Raw genomic sequence first — 21,235 nt, forward strand, 5'->3', positions numbered from 1 at the left:
AACCCTTACACAGCTCACCAACTCCGATCCTCTGTCTGCTCATACCGAGAGTGCTCAGTCCGCCTAGATGTACGCAGTCTCCTGGTTGCTAAACATTTTAACTCACACTCACACTCCCATTCCCACATTGACCTTTCCGTCAGACTGAAGCCCAACGCAAATTTGAAGAACAGCACCCCGTATTTCGCTTCGGCAGTTTACAACCCAGCAGTAAGAATTTTGATTTCTCCAGCTTCAAGTAATCCTTGCTTTCCCTCTCTCTCCGTCCCTCCCCCACCCTAGTTCTTCCGACTAGTTTCTCTGTCCTGATTAATTTTACTGTTTAATTGCCTCCTTGTCACCTTCCCCTCAGCGAACAATGCACCATTCTACAATTCCTTATCATCATCTGCTTTGATCTGTTGTTTTCACACCTTACCCTTCCATATCTCTAGGCTCCCTCGCCCCTGACTCTCAGTCTGCAGAAGGGTCTCGACCCAAAACGTCACCTATTCCTTCTCTCCAGAGATGCTGCCTGTCCCGCTGAGTTATTCCAGCATTTTGTGCCTCATCTTCAGGGGATGGACAGATGATGTTTTGGGGGTCGGTACCTTTCGTTAGAATCCGTTTGAGTCGGGATTCAGATGAGAGTGGGAAGAATTAATAGAGCGGCGCAGTGGCGCAGCAGTAGAATCGCTGTCTCACAGCGCCAGAGACCCAGGTTCGATCCTGACTCTGTACGGAGTTTGTACATTCTCCCCGTGACCTGCGTTGGTTTTCTCCGGGTGTTTTGGTTTCCTCACACACTCCAAAGACGTGCAGGTCTGAAGAAAAGTCTCTTTCTCTCCAGAGATGCTGCCTGTCCCAATAGACAATCGGTGCAGGAGTAGGCCATTCGGCCCTTCAAGTCAGCACCGCCATTCAATGTGATCATAGCTGATCATCCCCAATCAGTACCCCGTTCCTGCCTTCTCCCCATAACCCCGCTATCTTTAAGAACCCTATCTAGCTCTCTCTTGAAAGTATCCAGAGAACTGGTCTCCACCGCCCTCTGAGACAGAGAATTCCACAGACTCACAACTCTCTGTGTGAAGAAGTGTTTCCTCATCTCCGTTCTAAATGACTTACCCCTTATTCTTAAACTGTGGCCCCTGGTTCTGGACTCCCCCAACATCAGGAACATGTTTCCTGCCTCTAGCGTGTCCAAATCCTTAATAATCTTAAATGTTTCAATAAGATATCCTCTCATCCTTCTAAATTTCAGAGTGTACAAGCCCAGCTGCTCCATTCTCTCAGCATATGACAGTCCCGCCATCCCGGGAATTAACCTAGTAAACCTACGCTGCACTCCCTCAATAGCAAGAATGTCTTATCTCAAATTAGGGGACCAAAACTGCACACAATACTCCAGGTGTGGTCTCACTAGGGCCCTATACAACTGCAGAAGGACCTCTATATACTCCTCCTATACTCAACTCCTCTTGTCCCGCTGGGTTACTCCAGCTTTATTTGTTATCTTGGGTGTGACCCAGAAATATTGTCTGGACCTTCCTGCTCTGATAAAGGGTCGACGACCCAGAACAATTCAGGTTCTCCCAGTGCACAATGCTGCCTGACTTGCCCGCTATTTCCAGCACTTTCTATTTATGTTTCATAATTCGAACAAGATCCTGTCTCTGTATTCGACCTCATCATAATAAATCAAAATATCCATAGGGATCAAAGATCGAGGCAGATCATATTTAGGCACAAAATGCTGGAGTAACTCGGTGGGACAGGCAGCATCTCTGGAGGCAGCACCGCCATTCAATATGATGATGGTTGATCATCCAAAATCAGTACCCCGTTCCTGCTATTTCCCCATATATCTTGATTATGTTAGCCCTAAGAGCTAAATCTAACTCTCTCTTGAAAACATCCAGTGAATTGGCCTCCACTGCCTTCTGTGGCAGAAATTCCACAGACTCGCAACTCTCTGGGTGAAAATGTTTTTCCTCATCTCAGTCCTGAATGCCCTACCCTTTATTCTTAAACTGTGACCCATGGTTTTGGACTCCCCCAACATTGGCAACATTTTTTTTGCATCTAGCCTGCCCAATCCTTTAAGAATGTTATATGTTTCTGTAAGATCCTCTCCCATCCTAAATTCTAGTGAATACAAGCCCAATCGACCCATTCTTTCATCATATGTCAGTCCCGCCATCCTGGGAATTATCCTGGTGAGCCTACACTGCACTCCCTCAATTGCAATAGTGTCCTTCTTCAAATTAGGAGTCCAAAATTGTACACAATACTCCAGATGTGGTCTCACCAGGGCCCTGTACAACTGTAGTAGGACCTCCTTGCTCCTAAACTCAAATCCTCTTGCAATGAAGGCCAACATGCCATTAGCTTTATTCACTGCCTGCTGTACCTGCATGCTTACTTTCAGTGACTAATGTACAAGGACACCCAGGTCTCGTTGCACCTCCCCTTTTCCTAATCTGACACAATTCAGATAATAATCTGCCCCCTGTTCTTGCCACCAAATTGGATAACCTCACTTTTATCCACATTATATTGCATCTGGCATTGCATCTGCCCACTCACCCAACCTATCCAAGGCACGCTGCAACCTCACAGCATCCTCCTCGCAGCTCACACTGCCACCCAGCTTTGTGTCATCAGTAAACATGGAGATGTTACATTTAATTCCCTCGTCTAAATCGTTAATTTAGCAGGCTTTTTCCCGCCCCCATCTTTTTTCCAGCTTTCTACCCCATCTCCATCAGTCTGAAGAGGGGTCCTGACCCGAAACGTTGCCTGTCCATTTCCTCCACGGATGCTGCCTGACCCCTGAGTTCCTCCAGCACTTTGTGTTCAACGCAAAATTACAGCATCTGCAGATCCTCGTGTCTCCATCTAAACCTTTCTTATCCAAGCACCTGTCCAAATATATTTTTACAAATGTTATCTGTACTTTCTGATGTAGCTCCCAATAGACAATAGGTGCAGGAGTAGGCCATTCGGCCCTTCGAGCCAGCACCGCCATTCAATGTGATCATGGCTGATCATCCCCAATCAGTACCCCGTTCCTGCCTTCTTCCCATATCTTCTGACTCTGTTATCTTTAAGAGCCCTACCTAGCTCCCTCTTGAAAGTATCCAGAGAACGGGCCTGCACCGCCCTCTGAGGCAGATAATTCAACAGACTCACAACTCTCTGTGTGAAAAGATGTTTCCTTGTCTCCGTTCTAAATGGCTTACCCCTTATTCTTAAACTGGCCCCTGGTTCTGGACTCCCCCAACATCGGGAACATGTTTCCTGCCTCTAGCGTGTCCAAACCCTTAATAATTTTATATGTTTCAATAAGATCTTCAATAAAACCTCTCAATAGGTTTAGGTTTATTACCACCACGTACTGAGTTGTAGTGAAACATTTTGTTTTTGCATGCTATCAGACATACCATACATAATTACAATCAAGGCCAAAAACTATAAGAGGTAGAGAGTGCGGAATATAGTTCTAAGCATGTAGTGCATCAGTTCCATTGACTAGGTCCAATCTCCACATAGGTCTAGTAGCTTATGGAAGCCTCGTCACAGAGTGGAAAAAGCTGTTCCAGTGTCTGGCGGTGCGCGCTTTCATGCTTCTGCCCAATGGGAGCAGGGAGAAGAGGGAATGACCGGGATGTGGACATGTCCTTGATTATGTTGGCTGCTTTTCTGAGGCAGCGTAGTGTAGACAGAGTCATATCGGAGTCTGATCTGTGTGATGGACTGGACTACATGTACAACTCTGCAATTTCTTAGTCTTGGACAGAGCTGTTCCTAAATCAAGCTGTGATGCAACCTGACATTATGATTCCTACAATGCATCTGTGGACAGTCATTATTTCTACTTCCAGGGTCTCCCCATTACTCCCTTTATCTTTAATTGCTAACTTTTTAGACTGGGCATCATGTGAACTCGCTTCTTTTACTGTTTAAAAGACATTTGGACAGATATATGGGTTTAGAGGCATATCGGCCAAGTGCAGGTGCATGGGCCTACCCAAGATGTCAACTTGGTTAGCAGGGACAAGATGGATCGAAGGGCCTGTTTCCGTGCTGTATAACTCTATGACTCTCCCCCATTTCCTGTTCCTTTTCTTACCAATAATACCTGTTAATAAAAATCTATATTTAAATGCTGGGTGAGAGATGGTTTGATGCTGGTGCTTTGGAAAAGGTTTGTATTCTTTACAACGATGAGCTGTTCTCTGACACCAACACGAATCCATTGAAAGTGTACTTGTCCTTGATATTGTTACTGTCTGAACACGTGCTGCTTTAACCCGGTGGAGTGTTGGACACTGAGATGCTTCTTTCCTCCCATTTAGAGAACTCAACAGCAAGACGTCAGTCAAGTTTGTGCACACTTCCTTCCACGGCGTTGGGCACGACTATGTGCAGGCGGCGTTCAAGGCGTTTGGCTTCGCTCCACCCATTCCAGTTCTGGAGCAGAAGGATCCAGACCCCGAGTTTTCCACTGTCAAATGTCCCAATCCAGAGGAGGGCGAATGTGTGCTGGTAACAATCACTCTTCCATGTTTTGGAAACTTAGATCATCCACAATCAGTACCCCGTTCCTGCTTTCTCCCCTCATCCCTTTATTCCGTTAGCCCTAAGCCTAAATCTGACTCTCTCTTGAACAAATGGCTTTCTAAGCAAATGGCTGATTCCTTGATCACATGTATTTCCTTGTGTGCAGTTTTGGTCTCCAAATTTGAAGAAGGACATTTTTGCTATTGAGGGAGTGCAGCGTAGTTTCATCAGGTTAATTCCCAGGATGGCGGGACTGTCATATGCTGAGAGAATGGAGCGGCTGGGCTTGTATACACTGGAATTTAGAAAAATGAGAGAGGATCTTATTGAAACATATAAGATTATTATGGGTTTGGACACTCAAGAGGCAGGAAACATGTTCCCGATGTTGGGGAGTCCAGAACCAGGGGCCACAGTTTAAGAATAAGGAGTAAGCAATTTGGAACGGAGATGTAGAAAAACATTTAGAACAGATGAGGAAACACTTCTTCACACAGAGAGTTGTGAGTCTGGAATTCTCTGCCTCAGAGGGCGGTGGAGGCCAGTTCTCTAGATACTTTCAAGAGAGAGCTAGATAGGGCTCTTAAAGATAGCGGAGTCAGGTGATAAGAGGAGAAGGCAGGAACGGGGTACTGATTGGGGATGATCAGCCATGATCACATTGAATGGTGGTGCTGGCCTGAAGGGCCAAATGGTCTACTCCTGCACCTATTGTCTATTGTCTATCACTGAAGATTGACACGAAAAGCTGGTGTAACTCAGTGGGACAGGCAGCATCTCTGGATAGAAGGAATGGGCGACGTTTCGGTCGAGACCCTTCTTCCGACCCTTGAACAGAAAGTGAAGTCTGTCCCGTACCTGGGGGCTTTGCGCAGCAATCTAAAGACAAGTGATGGAGAAGGTTTTGCAAATCCTCGATTTAAAGTGCGGCTGGAAGAGTTGCTGCTTCACAGTTCCTGTAACCCCGGTATAATCCTGACCCCAGCGCTGTCTGCATGGTGTTTTCATCTTCTCCCCGTGACCGGCGTGGGTTTTATCCGAGTGCCCCGGTTTACTACCACGTCAAAGACGTCCAGATTGGTTGTTTAATTGGCCGCTGTGAATGGTAGAATCTGCGGGGAGTTACTGAGAATGTGGGATGGGTGAAAATGGGATAAGTGTGGGGTTAGTGTAAGTGGGTAGTCGATGGTTGGTGAGGAATCAATGCCTAATGTAATTTATTTTCCATGCTGCATGACTCTCAATCTCTGATTTAGTGAGATGGGGGGGGGGGGGGTGATATAATATGTGCTGATATAATTTAATCCATTTGGTATTAGTATTATTATCACATGTACCAAGACTCAGTGAAAAACCTTGCAGGGTACTCATAGCATACACGTGTATGAATGTTGTTAATTTTGCCAGAATTAAGTCCATAGTGAAATGGATGAAGTCAGTGAGTTCTGCATGGGTGCGGGAGGTAGCAACAATGCAGTCGTCGATGTAGCGGAGGTAGAGTTTGGGGCTAGGGCCCACACGCGTGCCCATAGCTACGCCTTGGATTTGGAGGAAATGGGAGGAGTCAATGGAAAAGTTGTTGAGGGTAAGGACCAGGCAGAGGAGAGTATCGGTAGGCGGGGATTGGTTGGTTCTGCGGTCGAGGAAGAAACGGAGGGCTTTAAGACCCTCCTGGTGGGGGATGGAGGTTTAGAGTGACTGGACATCCATGGTGAAGATGAGGAAGAGGGGGCCTGGAAAACGGAAATCATGAAGGAGACGAAGAGCGTGTGAGGTGTCTTGGACATGGGTTTGCCAGATGGAAGTTCGTGGTGAAATGGATGAAGTCAGTTTTGCCAGATGGAAGTATGTGTATGTCAGTTAATGCACAGAGAGAGAATAAACAGATTGCTGAATTACAGCTGCAGAGAAATCGCAGATTTTTTTTTTTAAGTCCAGGGGGTTCAACGAGGTAGATTGGGAGATCGGGAGTTCACCCTCAGCAGGGGGAAGCAATTATCCTTGAACCTGGTGGTGCGTGCTTTCAAGCCTTTGTATCTTCTGTCCAACAGAAGAGCTGAGAAGAGGGAAGGGCTGGGTTGTGAGCGGTCCATGATTATGTTGGCTACTATCCCCGAGACAGGGTGAAGTATAGATGGAGTTGTTGGGGTGGTGGCATTCACTGGCCTGTGATGGACTGGCCTGCATTCACACCTCTGCAATTTCTTGCAGTGAGCAATTGTTATATCAATTATACTTTCTGAATGCACTGTAAGTAGCAATGTTACAAAATTTTGAGATTTAAAAAATCAAGTCTGCAATTTATCCCATCAGATAAAGCATAACAATAAGTTTAATTTGACACATAATTCACTTTCATATCTCAAGTAATAAAAAAGTTATGGCCATTTTCATACTCGGAAATTAGCATCTTGTTCCCTATTGATTTTCTATGGACATAACAAAAAAGCTGTGATCGAGGACAGTCAAAAGCCCATAACCTTCTTAAAAATTAAGAGAACTGAATGAAATTTTCAGTTATCATAGATTGAAGCATTCTGAAACAATATAAAATAATCTAACTTGGATGACCTGAAATTAAAGCATATAATTAGTTAGTTACCCAATTGTAGCTAATTTCAAACTTCAATTTACTAGATCTAAACATCTATCCTTTTCATAATAAATGATTAACATTTTTAAATAGGCTAAGTGTCCAAATAATATTCACAAATAATTCACAATAAAACATGATTTTTAAATCTCATTTACATCAATTTATAGGCCAAATGGAAGGAATTTAGTGTTCAATTGCTGTAAATTAAAGTCAATTTAAATCGGCTTTCTAGTGGGTTCATGTGGAACGCGCTGGTTTAGAACGTTCACATTGCGCTAGATTTATGCCCTCAAATGCCCAGAAAAATACTGCGGGATATAAAGAGCCCAAAATGAACTACTCGCTATAGAAAACTTTAATTACAGGGTTATATACATGCCCCATTTAATGTAAAAATAAGGTACATACCTTTAATTGTTTGCTTTATAAAACCCTGGGGCTGCGAGAGGTTGCAGAGTGAGATAGTGGTTTTTAAATTACTCTAACTATTTTACAAGGCCATAAAAACGAATAATACCTTTTGCGACGGGGTCTTTCAGCGATTTTCCGTTAATGATTTACTAGGCTGAACATTTTCGATTGCAACAGCCTAGTAAAAATCGCGTTTTAAACCCGCCCCCTCTAAACAGCGCCAAAATCACACACAAGGGGTGGGGCAGATGCTCAGCCACGATTCAGGTAGGTTTTGTAACATACCTACTGTAAGTCCACAAAAGGCCGAGGAAATTCAACATGCCCAATGACTCTTATCAATTTCTACAGATGCATCATAGAAAACATCCTATCCAGGTGCGTCACAGAGACAACAACCTGGCTGCTCAACACCCGGCTTGAGATCTAACTATTCCTTTGGTTCATGTTTCATTCGCAAGAAGAAGAAGAAGAAGAAGAAGAAGAAGAAGAAGAATACATATCAATGTTATATCAAGCGGTCTTCTTCTTCTTCTTCTTCTTCTTCTTCTTCTTCTTCTTCTTCTTCTTCTTCTTGCGAATGAAACATGAACCAAAGGAATAGTTAGATCTCAAGCCGGGTGTTGAGCAGCCAGGTTGTTGTCTCTGTGACGCATCTGGATAGGATGTTTTCTATGATGCATCTGTAGAAATTGATAAGAGTCATTGGGCATGGTGAATTTCCTCGGCCTATTGTGGACTTACAGTGCATTCAGAAAGTATTCAGATCCCCACACTTTTTCTATGTTACAGCCTTATTCTAAAATGGATTAAATTCATGTTTTTATCATCAGTCTACACACAATACCCCATAATAAACAAGCAAAAACAGGTGTTTAGAAATTTTTGCAAAGTAATTAAAATGAAATAACTGAAATATCACATTTACCTAAGTATTCAGACCCTTTGCTATGACACTAAAAATTGTCCTTAGACCTCCGAGACAGGATTGTGTCGAGACACAGATCTGGGGAAGGGTATAAAGCAATTTCTGCAGCATTGCAGGTCCCGAAGAACACAGTGGCCTCCATCATTGGAAGAACTTTGGAACCACCAGGACGCAGTGGAGGCCAATTCACTAAAGGAATCAAGGGATATGGGGGGGAAAGCAGGAACGGGATACTGATTTTAGATGATCAGCCATTTTCATATTGAATGGCCTACTCCTGCACCTATTTTCTATGTTTCTATATTTTTAGGACAGAGATAGATAGATTCTTGATTAGTATGGGTGTCAGGGGTTATGGGGAGAAGGCAGAGAATGGGGTTAGGAGGGGGAGATAGATCAGCCATGACTGAATGGCGGAGTAGACTTGATGGGCCGAATGGCCGAATTCTACTCCTATCACTTATGAACTTGGAAGCTCTAGGCCATCTCCACTTCAACACCATTGGTACAGATTGGGGCTTGTACACCATACTGCTGCCTGCAGTTGGCGACCACCTCTGTCCTTGCGTTGATATTGAGGGAGAAACTGCTGCCTTGACACGATTCTACTAAGCTCCCTTTCTGAGTTTAGTTTATTGTCACGAGTACTGAGGTACAGTGAAAAGCTTTTGTTGCGTGCTAACTAGTCAGCAGAAAGACAATACATGATTACAATCGAGTCATTACAGTGTATAGATACATGATAAGGGGATAATGTCTAGTGCAAGGTAAATTCTGATCAAAGATAGTCCAAAGTAGATAAAAATGCTGGAGAAACTCAGCGGGCGAGGCAGCATCTATGGAGCGAAGGAATAGGTGATGTTTTGGGTCTCGACCCGAAATGTCACCTATTCCTTAGCTCCATAGATGCTGCCTTGCCCGCTGAGTTTCTCCAGCATTTTTGTCTACCTTTGATATTTCCAGCATCTGCAGTTCTTTCTTAAAGATAGTCCAAGGATCTTTCTGCAGATTAGATAGCACGCAACAAAAGCTTTTCACTATACCTCGGTACACGTGACAAGAAAATGAAACTGCAAACTCCGATGAGGTGGATGGTAGCTCAGGTCCGCTCTCTCATTGTTGGTGGGATGGTTCAGCTTCCTAATCTCTCCCTCCTGTGCTTCATCTCGTCACAGTCTGAGACCTGCACCTGGAGTATTGTGTGCAGTTTTAGTCGCCTATTTTGAGGAAGATCATTCTTGCTATTGAAGGAGTGCGGCGTAGGTTCACCAGGTTAATTCCCAGGATGGCGGGACTGTCATATGCTGAGAGAATGGGGTTGGGCTTGTATACTCTGGAGTACAGAAGGATGTGAGGGGATCTTATTGAAACATATAAGATTATTAAGGGTTTGGACATGCTAGAGGCAGGAAACATGTTCCGGATGTTAGGGGAGTCCAGAACCAGGGGCCACAGTTTAAGAATAAGGGGTAAGCCATTTAGAACGGAGACGAGGAAACACTTTTTTTTCTCACAAAAAGTTGTGAGTCTGTGGAATTCTCTGCCTCAGAGAGCGGTGGAGATTGGTTCTCTGGATACTTTCAAGAGAGATCTAGACAGGGCTCTTGAAGATAACGGAGTGAGGGGATATGGGGAGAAGGCAGGAACGGGGTACTGATTGTGGGTGATCAGCCATGATCACATTGAATGGCGGTGCCGGCGCGAAGGGCTGAATGGCCTACTCCTGCTCCTATTGTCTATTGTCACAGTATGTCATGCTGTCACTTGCGGGCAGAGCACCAAGGCAAATTCTTTGTATGTGAACACTTGGCCAATATCATTCATTCATGGACAGGCAATGGTTTGGATCGGAACCCTTCTTCAGAGTCTGATGCTGCCTGACTTGCCGAGTAACTCTGGCACTTGTGTTCAAGAAGGAACTGCAGATGCTGGAAAATCGAAGGTACACAAAAAAGCTGGAGAAACTCAGCGGGTGCAGCAGCATCTATGGAGCGAAGGAAATAGGCAACGTTTCGGGCCGAAAATCCTTCTTCAGACTGGAAAATTCTTCAACTAGCACTCTTTGTGTCCTTTTGTGGATTAGACAGCATCTGCAGTGCTTTGCCTCTACTTTCAAGGTCTTGTCGTCTTAACTAAATACTGACTCCAGTTTACAAAAACTTTTAACCCTAGTTTCAAAGAGGTGAAAAGTTGAAGAATGTTGGGCTTGTACGTGGATTTTTTTCACAGGGCTTTGCAAATATAATGAGGTTTCTCCCTCATACCCGGCACAGTACACACAGGAAGATGGACACAAAATGCTAGAATAACTCAGCGGGGCAGGCAGCATCTCTGGAGAGAAGGAATGGGTGACGTTTCGTGTCGACATCCTACTTCAGACCCAAAACATCACGCATCCTTCTTTCCAGAGTTGCTGCCTGACCCCCTGAGTTACTCCAGCATTTTGTGTCTATCTTTGGTGTAAACAAGCTAGAGAGTTTTATTGTCATGTGTTCCAGATAGGACAATGAAATTCCTGCTTGCTGCAACACAACAGAACATGTAAACATAATACAGAACAGGAAATAAAAGTTGAGCGTGTCTATATACCATAGACCATAGATATGCACAAAAATAAACAGATAAAGTGCAATAGACTGTTATTGTTCAGAGCCTGTTTGAAGTTGTGTTTAATAGGCTGATGGCTGTGGGGAAGAAGCTGTTCCTGAACCTGGATGCTCCAGATTTCAAGCTCCTGTACCTTCTTCCCGATGGCAACGGAGAGATGAGTATGTGGCCAGGATGGTGTGGGTCTCTGATGATGTTGGCAGCCTTTTTGAGGCAGCGACTGTGATAGATCCCCTCGATGGTGGGGAGGTCAGAGCCGATGATGGACTGGGCAGTGGTCACAACTTTCTGCATTCTTTTCCGCTCCTGGACGCTCAAGTTGCCGAACCAAGCCACAATGCAGCCGGTCATCTGCAGTTCCTTCCTCCACAGTGTACATAAGTGCTGTCATCATCAGTAAAATGATCGATTGCCAGGAGTGATCACTGAGTGAGTCTAAACTACTCCCTCTTTGGAGGCTGAGGGGGTAACCTTATTGAGGTGTACAAGATCGTGAGGGACATGGATAAAGTGAACGCTCACAGTCTCTTTCCCAGGGTAGAGTATTCTAAAATTATGGAGGGACCTCAGGGGAAACTTTTTCCACTCAGTGGGTAGTCGATATCTGGAAGAAGCGGCCGGAGGAAGCCATAGAATTGGATACAATTGCGACTTTCTGAAGACATTATGTTTAAGAAAGAACTGCAGATGCTGCAAAAATCGAAGGTAGACAATGCTGGAGTAACTCAGCGGGTGAGGCAGCATCTATGGAGCGAAGGAATAGGTGATGTTTTGGGTCGAGACCCTTTTTCAGACTGACTGTACATGTCAAAAATGGAAAAATGTTCCCAATGTTGGGCGAGTCCAGAACCAGGGTCCAGTCTTAGAATAAAGTGGAAGCCATTCAAGACTGAGGTGAGAAAAAACTTTTTCACCCAGGGAGTTGTGAATTTGTGGAATTCTCTGCCACAGAGACGGTAGAGGCCAATTCATTGGATGTTTTCAAGAGAGAGTTAGATTTAACTCTTAGGCCTAACGGAATCAAGGGATATGGGGGGGAAAGCACTTTGTGTGGAAATGTAAAGACAAGTGATCAAGAGTCTGAAGAAGGGTCTCGACCCAAAACGTCACCCATTCCTTCTCTCCAGAGATGCTGCCTGTCCCGCTGAGTTACTTCAGCATTTAGTGTCAATCTTCACTGATCAAGTACAAGTGGTCAAGGAATCAGCCATTAGTTTAGAAAGCCGTTTGTTTAAGAGAGAGTTAGATTTAGCTCTTAGGGCTAAAGGAATCCAGGGATACGGGGGGGAAAGCAGGAACTGGGATCAGCCATGGTTTTGGATGATCAGCCATGATCATATGGCGGTGCTGGCTCGTAGGGCTGAATGGCCTACTCTTGCACCTATTTTCTATATATGTTTCTATTTCTGGAATGGTTAACCCCATAGTGCGGTGATTTTGAGTGGAGTTTTGACTTCAGTAATTCAACCCCCCTGCCATTGCCAGCTCAGCCCTTTGCAAATGTCACAGGTTGGACAGGCTGGGGAGCAGTTGCCTTGGCTCGTTGCTCTCTTGGCTCGTTGCCATGCCTCAACCTTCACGCAGGCGTGGACACACACACTGCTGCCCGCGAAACTGCAGCAAGCAGGAAGTAGCTGTCAGGCGACGTTCATGGCAACAACAGCGGCAGCGGCTAGTGTACGGCAACCTTAACCTTCAGGAAGGAGTTGAGGAGGAATTTCTTCATGCTGGCTCTAGAGAGGGTCCAGAGGAGGGTTATGAGAATGATCCCAGGAATGAGTGGGTTAACCTTTGATGAGCGTTGGACGGCACTGGGCCTGTACTCGCTGGAGTTAGAAGATTGAGAGAGGACCTTATTGAAACTTACCGAATGGTGAAAGTCCTGGATAAAGTGGATGTGGAGAGGATGTTTCCACCAGTGGGAGAGACTAGGACCAGAGGGCATAACCTCAGAATAAAAGGATGTACAAAGGAAATGAGGAGGAATTGCGTTGGTCAGAGGGTGGTGAATCTGTAGAATTAATTGCCACAAAAGGCTGTGGAGGCCAAATGAATGGATTATTTTTAAGGCAGAGATAGATATTCTTGATTAGTACGGGTGTCGGGGGTTATGGGGAGAAGGCAGGAGAATGGGGTTGTGAGGGAGAGATAGATCAGCCATGATTGAATGGCGGAGTAGACTTGATGGGCCGAATGGCCTAATTCTACTCCTGTCACTCAATACCTCCAATTCTGTGACCAGGGCGCCGTTCCTAGTCAGCAAGTATCAGTGAGTGGCACAGCGGGTAGAGCTGCTGCCTCATGGCACCAGAGACCCGGATGCCATCCCGACCACGGGTGCTATCTGGATGGAGTTTGCGCGTTCTCCCCGTGACTGCAAGGGTTTTGCCCGGGTCATCCGGTTTCCTCCCGCACTCCATAGACGTACAGGTTTGTAGGTTAATTGGTTGCGCCAAAAATTGTAAATTGCCCCTAGTGTGTAGGTTAGTGGTGGTGTACAGGGATCGGTGGTCAGCGCGGACCCGATGGGCCAAATAGCCTGCTTCTGCGCTGTATCTAACGTAAAACTTACAGGCAAACATATCTAGACCCATTACTTAGTTTATAAGTCCTAGGAGCTGAAACTAGACCATTTGGCCCATCGAGTCTACTCCCCCATTCAATTATGTCTGATCTATCTCCCTCTCAACCCCATTCTCCTGCCTTCTCCCCTAATCTTTGATACCTGTACTAATCAAGAATCTGTCAATCTCCACTCTAAAAATACCCACTGGCTTGGCCTCCACAGCCGTCTGTGGCAATGAATTCCACAGATTCACCACCCTCTGACTGTAGAAACTCCTCCTCATCTCCTTTCTAAAGGAACGTCCTTTTATTCCGAAGCTGTGTCCTCTGGTCCTTGACTCCCCCACGAGTGGAAACATCCTCTCCACATCCACTCTATCCAAGCCATTCACTACTCGGTAAGTTTCAATGAGGTCCATCATCCTTCTAAACTCCAGCGAGCACAGGCCCAGTGCCGTCAAATGACATTGAATGGCGGTGCTGGCATGAAGGGCCGAATGGCCTACTACTGCACCTCTTGTCTATTGTCTGGTGCAAATGGTCGGGCAAATTATTTAATAATATATGAAACCTCAACAGATAATATTAACATAAATATAAATATAATGACCCATGGTCAGTCATGACCGAGGGGGGCCTACTACTAAATATTAAAGGAGTGAAGGGATACGATCAGACAGGAGGCTAGTGGTTGACATAAGCCTTGATTGTGTTACATGGTGGGGTAACATTGAGGAGCTTAATGGCCTATTCCTATTAGTGACTTGTAGGTTATGGGGAGAAGGCAGGAGAATGGGGTTAGGAGGGAGAGATAGATCAACCATGATTGAATGGCGGAGTAGACTTGATGGGCTGAATGGCCTAATTCCACTCCTATCCCTAAGAAGAATGAGGGAGGACCTCATTGAAACATACAGAATAGTGAACGGCTTGGATGGAGTGGATGTGGAGAGGATGTTTCCACTTGTGGGAGAGTCTAGGACTGGAGGTCATAGCCTCAGAATTAAAGGACATTCTTTTAGGAAGGAAATTAGGAGAATTTTCTTCAGCAAAGGGTGGTGAATCTGTGGAGTTCTTTGCCACAGAAGGCACAAAGTCGGTGGATATTTTTATGGCAGAGATATATAGATTTTTGATCATTGCAGGTGTCAGAGGTTATGGGTAGAAGGCAGGAGAATGGGGTTAGGAGGGAGAGATAGATCAGCCATGATTGAATGGCGGAGTAGACTTGATGGGCTGAATGGCCCAATTCTACTCCTATTCCTTATGACCTGAAACGCTGTTGGTCCATTCCCTCCACAGATGCTACCCATCCTGCTGAATTCCTCCAGAAACTTGTGCTTTGTTCAAGATTCCAGCATCAGCATCTTCTTATGTTGTTTTCTTGATTGAACAAATGGTGAAATCTGTGACTGACTTTATAAAGGATGGTTTGATGAACTTGCCTTTGGCTCATGGCTGCTAATCACACACTCAGTGTCTCAAAGTGGAGGGCATTCTTTTTGCAGTCATTACTTTTATGAAGGGGAAGGGAGTACAAAGTTAGAGGGCAGAGATTTAAGGTGAGGGGGGGGGGAGAAATTTGAAAGGGAACTTTATTGGGTGTAGAGTGGTGCATTTACGAGCTGCCAGAGGGAGTAATTGAGATGAGCAATAACAACATGTGGAAGACATTGTGACAGGTATTTATATAGGTGAAGTGTGGAAGCTTGGTTGAGTCCACATCTTGCACTCTGAGACAGTTCTGGGCCCCTCGTACACTAACAGCTTAGGAGCAAATAGTGTGGCACAATGTCTCTCTCTCTCTCTGTCTCTCTCTCTGTCTCTCTCTCTCTCCGTCTCTCTTTCTCTCTCTCTCTCTGTCTCTCTCTTTCTGCCTCTCTGTTTGTCTCTCTCTCTCTCTTTCTGTCTCCCTCTCTGTCTCTGCCACATAAGGCAATGGAAGTCAATTCTCTGGATGTTTTCAAGAGGGAGATTTACCTCAGGATTAAATGAATCAAGGGATATGGGGGAAAAGCAGGAACTGATTGTAGATGATCAGCCATGATCACATTGAATGGCGGTGCTGGCATGAAGGGCCGAATGGCCTACTCCTCCACCTACCTTTCTCGCTCTCTCTCTTTCTCTCTATGTCCCTTTCTGTCTCCCTCTCTCTCTCTGTCTGTGTCTCTTTCTCTCTCTTTCTCTCTCTCTGTGTCTGTCACTCTCTCTTTCTCTGCCTGTCTCTCTTTCTCTTTCTTTCTCTCCCTGTCTCTGCCTCTCTCTGTGTCTCTCTCTGCCTCTGTGTGTGTGTGTGTGTGTGTGTGTCTCCCTCTCTCTCTATCTCTGCTCTCTCCATTTCTCTCTCTCTCTCTCTCTCTCTCTCTCTCCCTCTCTCCCTCTCTCTCTCTCTCTCTGTCTCTCCATGTCAACTATGGTACTTCAGTAAGTAGTGACCCGTCACTGTAAATAGACTTCACTTGACGTGACCTTTCTCTGCTCTCTGTCGTTAGGTTCTTGCAATCAAGTTGGCTGAGAAGGAAGGGGCTCGGGTTGTGTTGGCCACAGATCCCGATGCCGACAGACTGGCTGTTGCAGAAGAGCAAGAGGAGTAAGTGTTCATAGTGAGCCATGTTCGTCACTCGGTGCTGTGCACAGCTTTCATTACTGCCCACTTTATTGCGTGCAATTCTGGTCATCCCCAAATTGGAAGGCTTTGGAAAGGGTGCAGATGAAGTTTACCACAATGCTGCCTGGATTAGCTGCAGGGAGAGGTTGGGGAGGGTGCAGAGGAACTTTGCCAGAATGCTGCCTAGATTATAGATCATTAGCTACAGGGAGAGGTTGGGTCGACTTGGATTGTTTTCTCTGGAACGTTAAAGGTTGCTAGGGGACCTAATAAAACTATACAAAATTATGAAAGACATAGATAGGATAGACCAGGGGTCGGCAACCTTGTTCTGTATAGGGGCCAGGCAGGACCCATGTGTGTGAGCGGATGGCGGGCCACATCTATCACCAATAGTTTTTCCCATTAGTTTTCACGTGTTTTTCAATTAGTTTTCTGCAGTTCCCAGGTCGGCCGGACTGGCTGTCGCTCCCAGGTCGCCTGCCTGCCCCGGGACGAGCTGCAGTTCCCAGATCAGCTCGCCTTCCCGGGACGAGCTGCAGTCCCCAGGCCGGCTGCATGCCCCAGGACTGGCTGCGGTTCCCAGGTCGCAATGACGAATTGAATCAAAAACGCGCCTGCGGGCCGGTTGTTTTTGGGTTAGGGGCCGGATCCGGCCCATGGGCCGTAGGTTGCCGACCCCTGGGGTAGACAGTCAGAAAACCTTTTCCTTTTGAAATCTTTTGAAAATATCAAATACTGGGGGGCACAGCTTTAAGGTGAGAGGGGCAAAGTTTAAAGGAGATGTGCACATCAGCATTTTTTGCACAGGTAGTGGTGGGTGCCTGGAACGCTCTGCCAGAGTTGTCATAGAGTCTTATAGCGTGGAAACAGGCCAACAGGTCCCATCTACACTAGACCCACCTGCCTGCATTTGGCCCATATCCCTCTAAACCTGTCCTATCCATGTACCTGTCTAATGTTTCTTAAACATTGCGATGGCACCTGTGCACATGTGTAGTACCTTGGTGGTGGTGGAGGCTGATACATTAGTGGTGTTTAAGAGACTTTAGCATAGGCACATGTATGTACGGGGAATGTACAGGTATGGATTATGTTCCGTCAGATGAAGTTGGTTAGCATCATGTTGGGTACAGACATTGTGGGCTGAAGGGGCTGCTCATGTGCTCATAAGATCTTGTGATAGGAGCAGAATTAGGCCAGTCGGCCCATCATGTCTACTCCACCATTCAATCATGGCTGATCTATCTCACCCTCCTAACCCCATTCTCCTGCCTTCGCCCCATAACCTCCAACACCCGTACTAATCAAGAATCTGTCTATCTCTGCCCTAAAAATATCCACTGACTTGGCCTCCATGGCCTTCTGTGGCAAATAATTCTACAGATTCACCGCCCTCTGACGAAAGAAATTCCTCCTCATCTCCTTTAATTCTGAGGCTATGACCTGTAGACCTATAGACTCTCCCACCAGTGGAAACATCCTTTCCACATCCACTCTCATTCTTCTAAACTCCAGCGAGTACAGGCCCAGTGCGGTCAAACGCTCATCGTAGGTTAACCCACTCATTCCTGGGATCATTCTCGTAAACTTCCTCTGGACCCTCTCCAGCGCCAGCACATCCTTCCTTGGATGTGATGCCCAAAACTGCTGACAATATTCCAAATGCAGCCTGACCAGTGGCTTATAGATCCTCAGCTGTACCGTTCCGAGTTCAATGTTCCACTGTCTTCATGTGGTTGAGACAAAACACCTCCTTCAGGGAGTATTTTAGTGATTGATGTCCAGAGGTTACATTTTAAGGTTATTGACTAAATATCCTGAGTTTGGGAGAGGGATTTAAACAAATAACAGCACAGGAACAGGCCCTTCAACCCACAATATCTGTGTTTTCATTTCTATCCTCTCTCCTCCTACCTCCACCCCTCATACAGTCATGGAGACATGCAGTGGACCCAACTTGCCCACGTCGATCAACATGCCCCATTTTCACTAGTCCCACCTGTCCCCACACCATCTGATGGAGCAGGACTGATCAGATGGTTCACACAGGGGCTTACACAACATGTTTAGTTTGGAGATATAGCATGGAAAAGGCCCTTTGGCCCACCGAGTTCATGCTGACCATCGATCACCCGTCTCCTTTAAACATCTGCTTCCAGCACCCTCTGGCATCGTGTTAAAGGGCACTCGCCACTCTGTTTGAAATTGCCCCACGCACCTCTTTTAAACTGTTCCCCCTTAAACCTGTGCCCTCTGGCCTTTGATATTTCCACTGTAGGATAATGGTTCTGACTGTCTACCCTATCCATGCCTCACATAATTTCATATACTTCCGTCAAGTCCTTTAAAATCTCACCTTGAAGATAGGTGCAATAAACAGCCCAAGGTATTGAGTAGTGTGGAAAAGAACAGTAGATGCTGGTGGGTCAGGCAGCATCTCTGGTGAAAAACGAATAAGATCATAAGTGATACGAATAGAATTAGGCCATTCGCCCCATCAAGTCTACTCTGCAATTCAATCATGGCTGATCTATCTCTCCCCCCCCTAACGCCATTCTCCTGCCTTCTCCCCATAACCCCGACAGCCGTACTAATCAAGAATCTATCTATCTCTGCCTTAAATATATCCACTGACTTGGCCTCCACAGCCGTCTGTGACAGAGAATTCCACAGATTCAACACCAATCGAGACCCTTTAGAAGAAGAAGTCCCAACCTGTCACATATCCATGTTCTCCAGAGATGCTGCCTGACCCACTGAGTTTCTCCAGCGTTGAGTTTCTCCAGCGTTTTGTGTCTACCCCCCCAAAGTATCTAACCTGCTTCTTGTGTCTCGATGCAGTGGCAGATGGAAGGTGTTTTCTGGCAACGAGCTGGGGGCTCTCCTGGGCTGGTGGATGTTTAGCTGCTGGAGGAGTGAGCACCCCGACCTCTCTGACGTGAAGAACGTCTACATGCTGGCCACAACCGTCTCCTCCAAAGTGCTGCAGGCCCTCGCCGTTCATGAAGGCTTCCACTTTGAGGTGAGAAGCTTTGCCGACATTGCAGTCACCGAGCCATACAGCTCGAAGTCAGGCCCTTCGGCCCAGCTTCCCCATGCCGTCCGCTACGCCCCACCTACCCCAGTCCCTTTATGTTTCAGGAAACTCTGCCTGGGTTCAAGTGGATTGGAAACCGAATCGACGAGTTGCTTCAGAGCGGGAAAGAAGTGTTGTTCGCATTTGAGGAATCCATTGGTGAGACACTTGGTATTTTTAAGTCTGAAGAAGGGTCTCGACCCGAAACGTCAACTATTTCCTTCGCTCCATAGATGCTGCCTCACCCGCTGAGTTTCTCCAGCATTTTTGTCCACCTACTCTTTGTATTTGGTCTCTGCACTGTAGTACCAACAGACAGCCATTGCCTGTGACCACAGAGAACTGTACAGCGCGGAAACAGGCCCTTCGGCCCACCAAATACGCGCCGACCAGCGATCGCCCGTTCACACACTAGTTTAGAGATACAGCGCGGAAACAGGACCTTCGACCCACCTCATCCACGTCGACCAAGATGTTCCATCTAAGCTAGTTCCATTTGTTTAAGTTTAATTTAGAGATACAGCGCAGAAACAAGCCCTTCGGCCCACCAAGTCGGCGCTGACCAGCGATCGCCCGTTCACACACTAGTTTAGTTTAGAGATACGGCGCGGAAATAGGCCCTTTGGTCCACCGGGTCCGCGCCAACCAGCGATCCCTGCACATTAACACTACCCTACACACACTAGGGACAAATGTTTAACATTTATACCAAGCCAATTAACCTACAAACTAGCACGTCTTTGAAATGTGGGGGGAAAACCCATGCAGGTCACGGGGAGAAAGTACAAACTCCATACAGACAGCACCCGTAGTCAGGATTGAATCCGGGTGTCTGGCATTGTAAGGCCGCAGCTCTACCACTACACCACCATGCCGCCCTATCCCTCTAAATCCTTCCCATCCATATATCTGTCCAAATGTCTTAAACCTGGTAATTGTATCTGTTTCTCCTGCTTCCTCAGGCAGCTGGTTTCAGACACGGCACAGGGTGGGACAGTGGCGTAGCTGGTAGAACCGCTGCCTGACAGTGTCAATGACCTGTGTTCCATCCTGACCTCAGATGCTGCCTGCATGGAGTTTGCACGTTCTCCCTGTGCCGTATGGGTTTCCTCTGGGTGCTCCGGTTTCCTCCACATCCCAAAGACGTGCTGGTTTGTAGGTTAATTGACTTCTGCAATTTGTCCTTCCTGTGCAGGGTATCGATAAACAAGTGGGATAACATAGAACTAATGTGAACGATGGCCAGCATGGACTAAGTGGGCCAAAGGGCCTGTCGTATACATGCTGTATCAACCGATCAATGCGGACTACCCTTTGAGTGGATAAAGTTGCCCTGAGTCCGTTAAATCTCTCCCCACTCACCTTAAGCCAGTGCCCTCGAGTTTTAGAATCCTCTACCCTGGGATAAAGACCTTGAGTGTTCACTTTATCCATGGCTTTCTTGGCTGGGGTTAAGAGGGAAAGATAGATCAGCCATGATTGAATGGCGGAGTAGACTTGATGGGCTAAATACCCTAATGTTTCTCCTATCACTTATGACATGATATTTTGTGTCATATGTTAATAAGTGATAAGAGCAAAATTAGGCCATGTAGCCCATCAAGTCTACTCCGGCATTCAATCGAGACCCTTCAGAAGAAGAAGTCCCAACCCGAAACATCACCTATTCCTTTTCTCCAGAGATGCTGCCTGACCCGCTGAGTTACTCCAGCACTCAGTGAAACGTCACGTATCCATGTTCTCTACAGATGCTGCCTGACCCACTGTGTTACTCCAGCACTCTGAAACGTCACCTATCCATGTTCTCCTGAGATGCTGCCTGACCCGCTGAGTTACTCCAGCGTTTTGTGTCTACCCCATTCTCCTGCTTTCTCCCCATAACCCCTGACACCCGTA

At 46.3% G+C, this 21,235-nt stretch overlaps 1 protein-coding gene across 2 annotated transcripts in view; it reads left to right on the plus strand.

The window, feature by feature from the left end:
* pgm2l1 (phosphoglucomutase 2-like 1) overlaps positions 1-21,235 on the plus strand; it is a 97,537-nt gene that overhangs the window by 56,019 nt on the left and 20,283 nt on the right. For both annotated transcript variants that reach the window (XR_008723667.1, XM_055637422.1), the window contains exons 7-10: positions 4,341-4,530; positions 16,145-16,242; positions 19,105-19,285; positions 19,405-19,498. Coding sequence is in view for 1 of the 2 variants with exons in the window: in XM_055637422.1 (XP_055493397.1) it covers positions 4,341-4,530; positions 16,145-16,242; positions 19,105-19,285; positions 19,405-19,498 (563 nt within the window). In the remaining variant the exon portion in view is untranslated. The remainder of the gene's footprint in view (positions 1-4,340; positions 4,531-16,144; positions 16,243-19,104; positions 19,286-19,404; positions 19,499-21,235) is intronic.

This window comes from Leucoraja erinacea, chromosome 6 (genome assembly GCF_028641065.1).
Source record: "Leucoraja erinacea ecotype New England chromosome 6, Leri_hhj_1, whole genome shotgun sequence".
NCBI lineage: Eukaryota > Metazoa > Chordata > Chondrichthyes > Rajiformes > Rajidae > Leucoraja > Leucoraja erinaceus.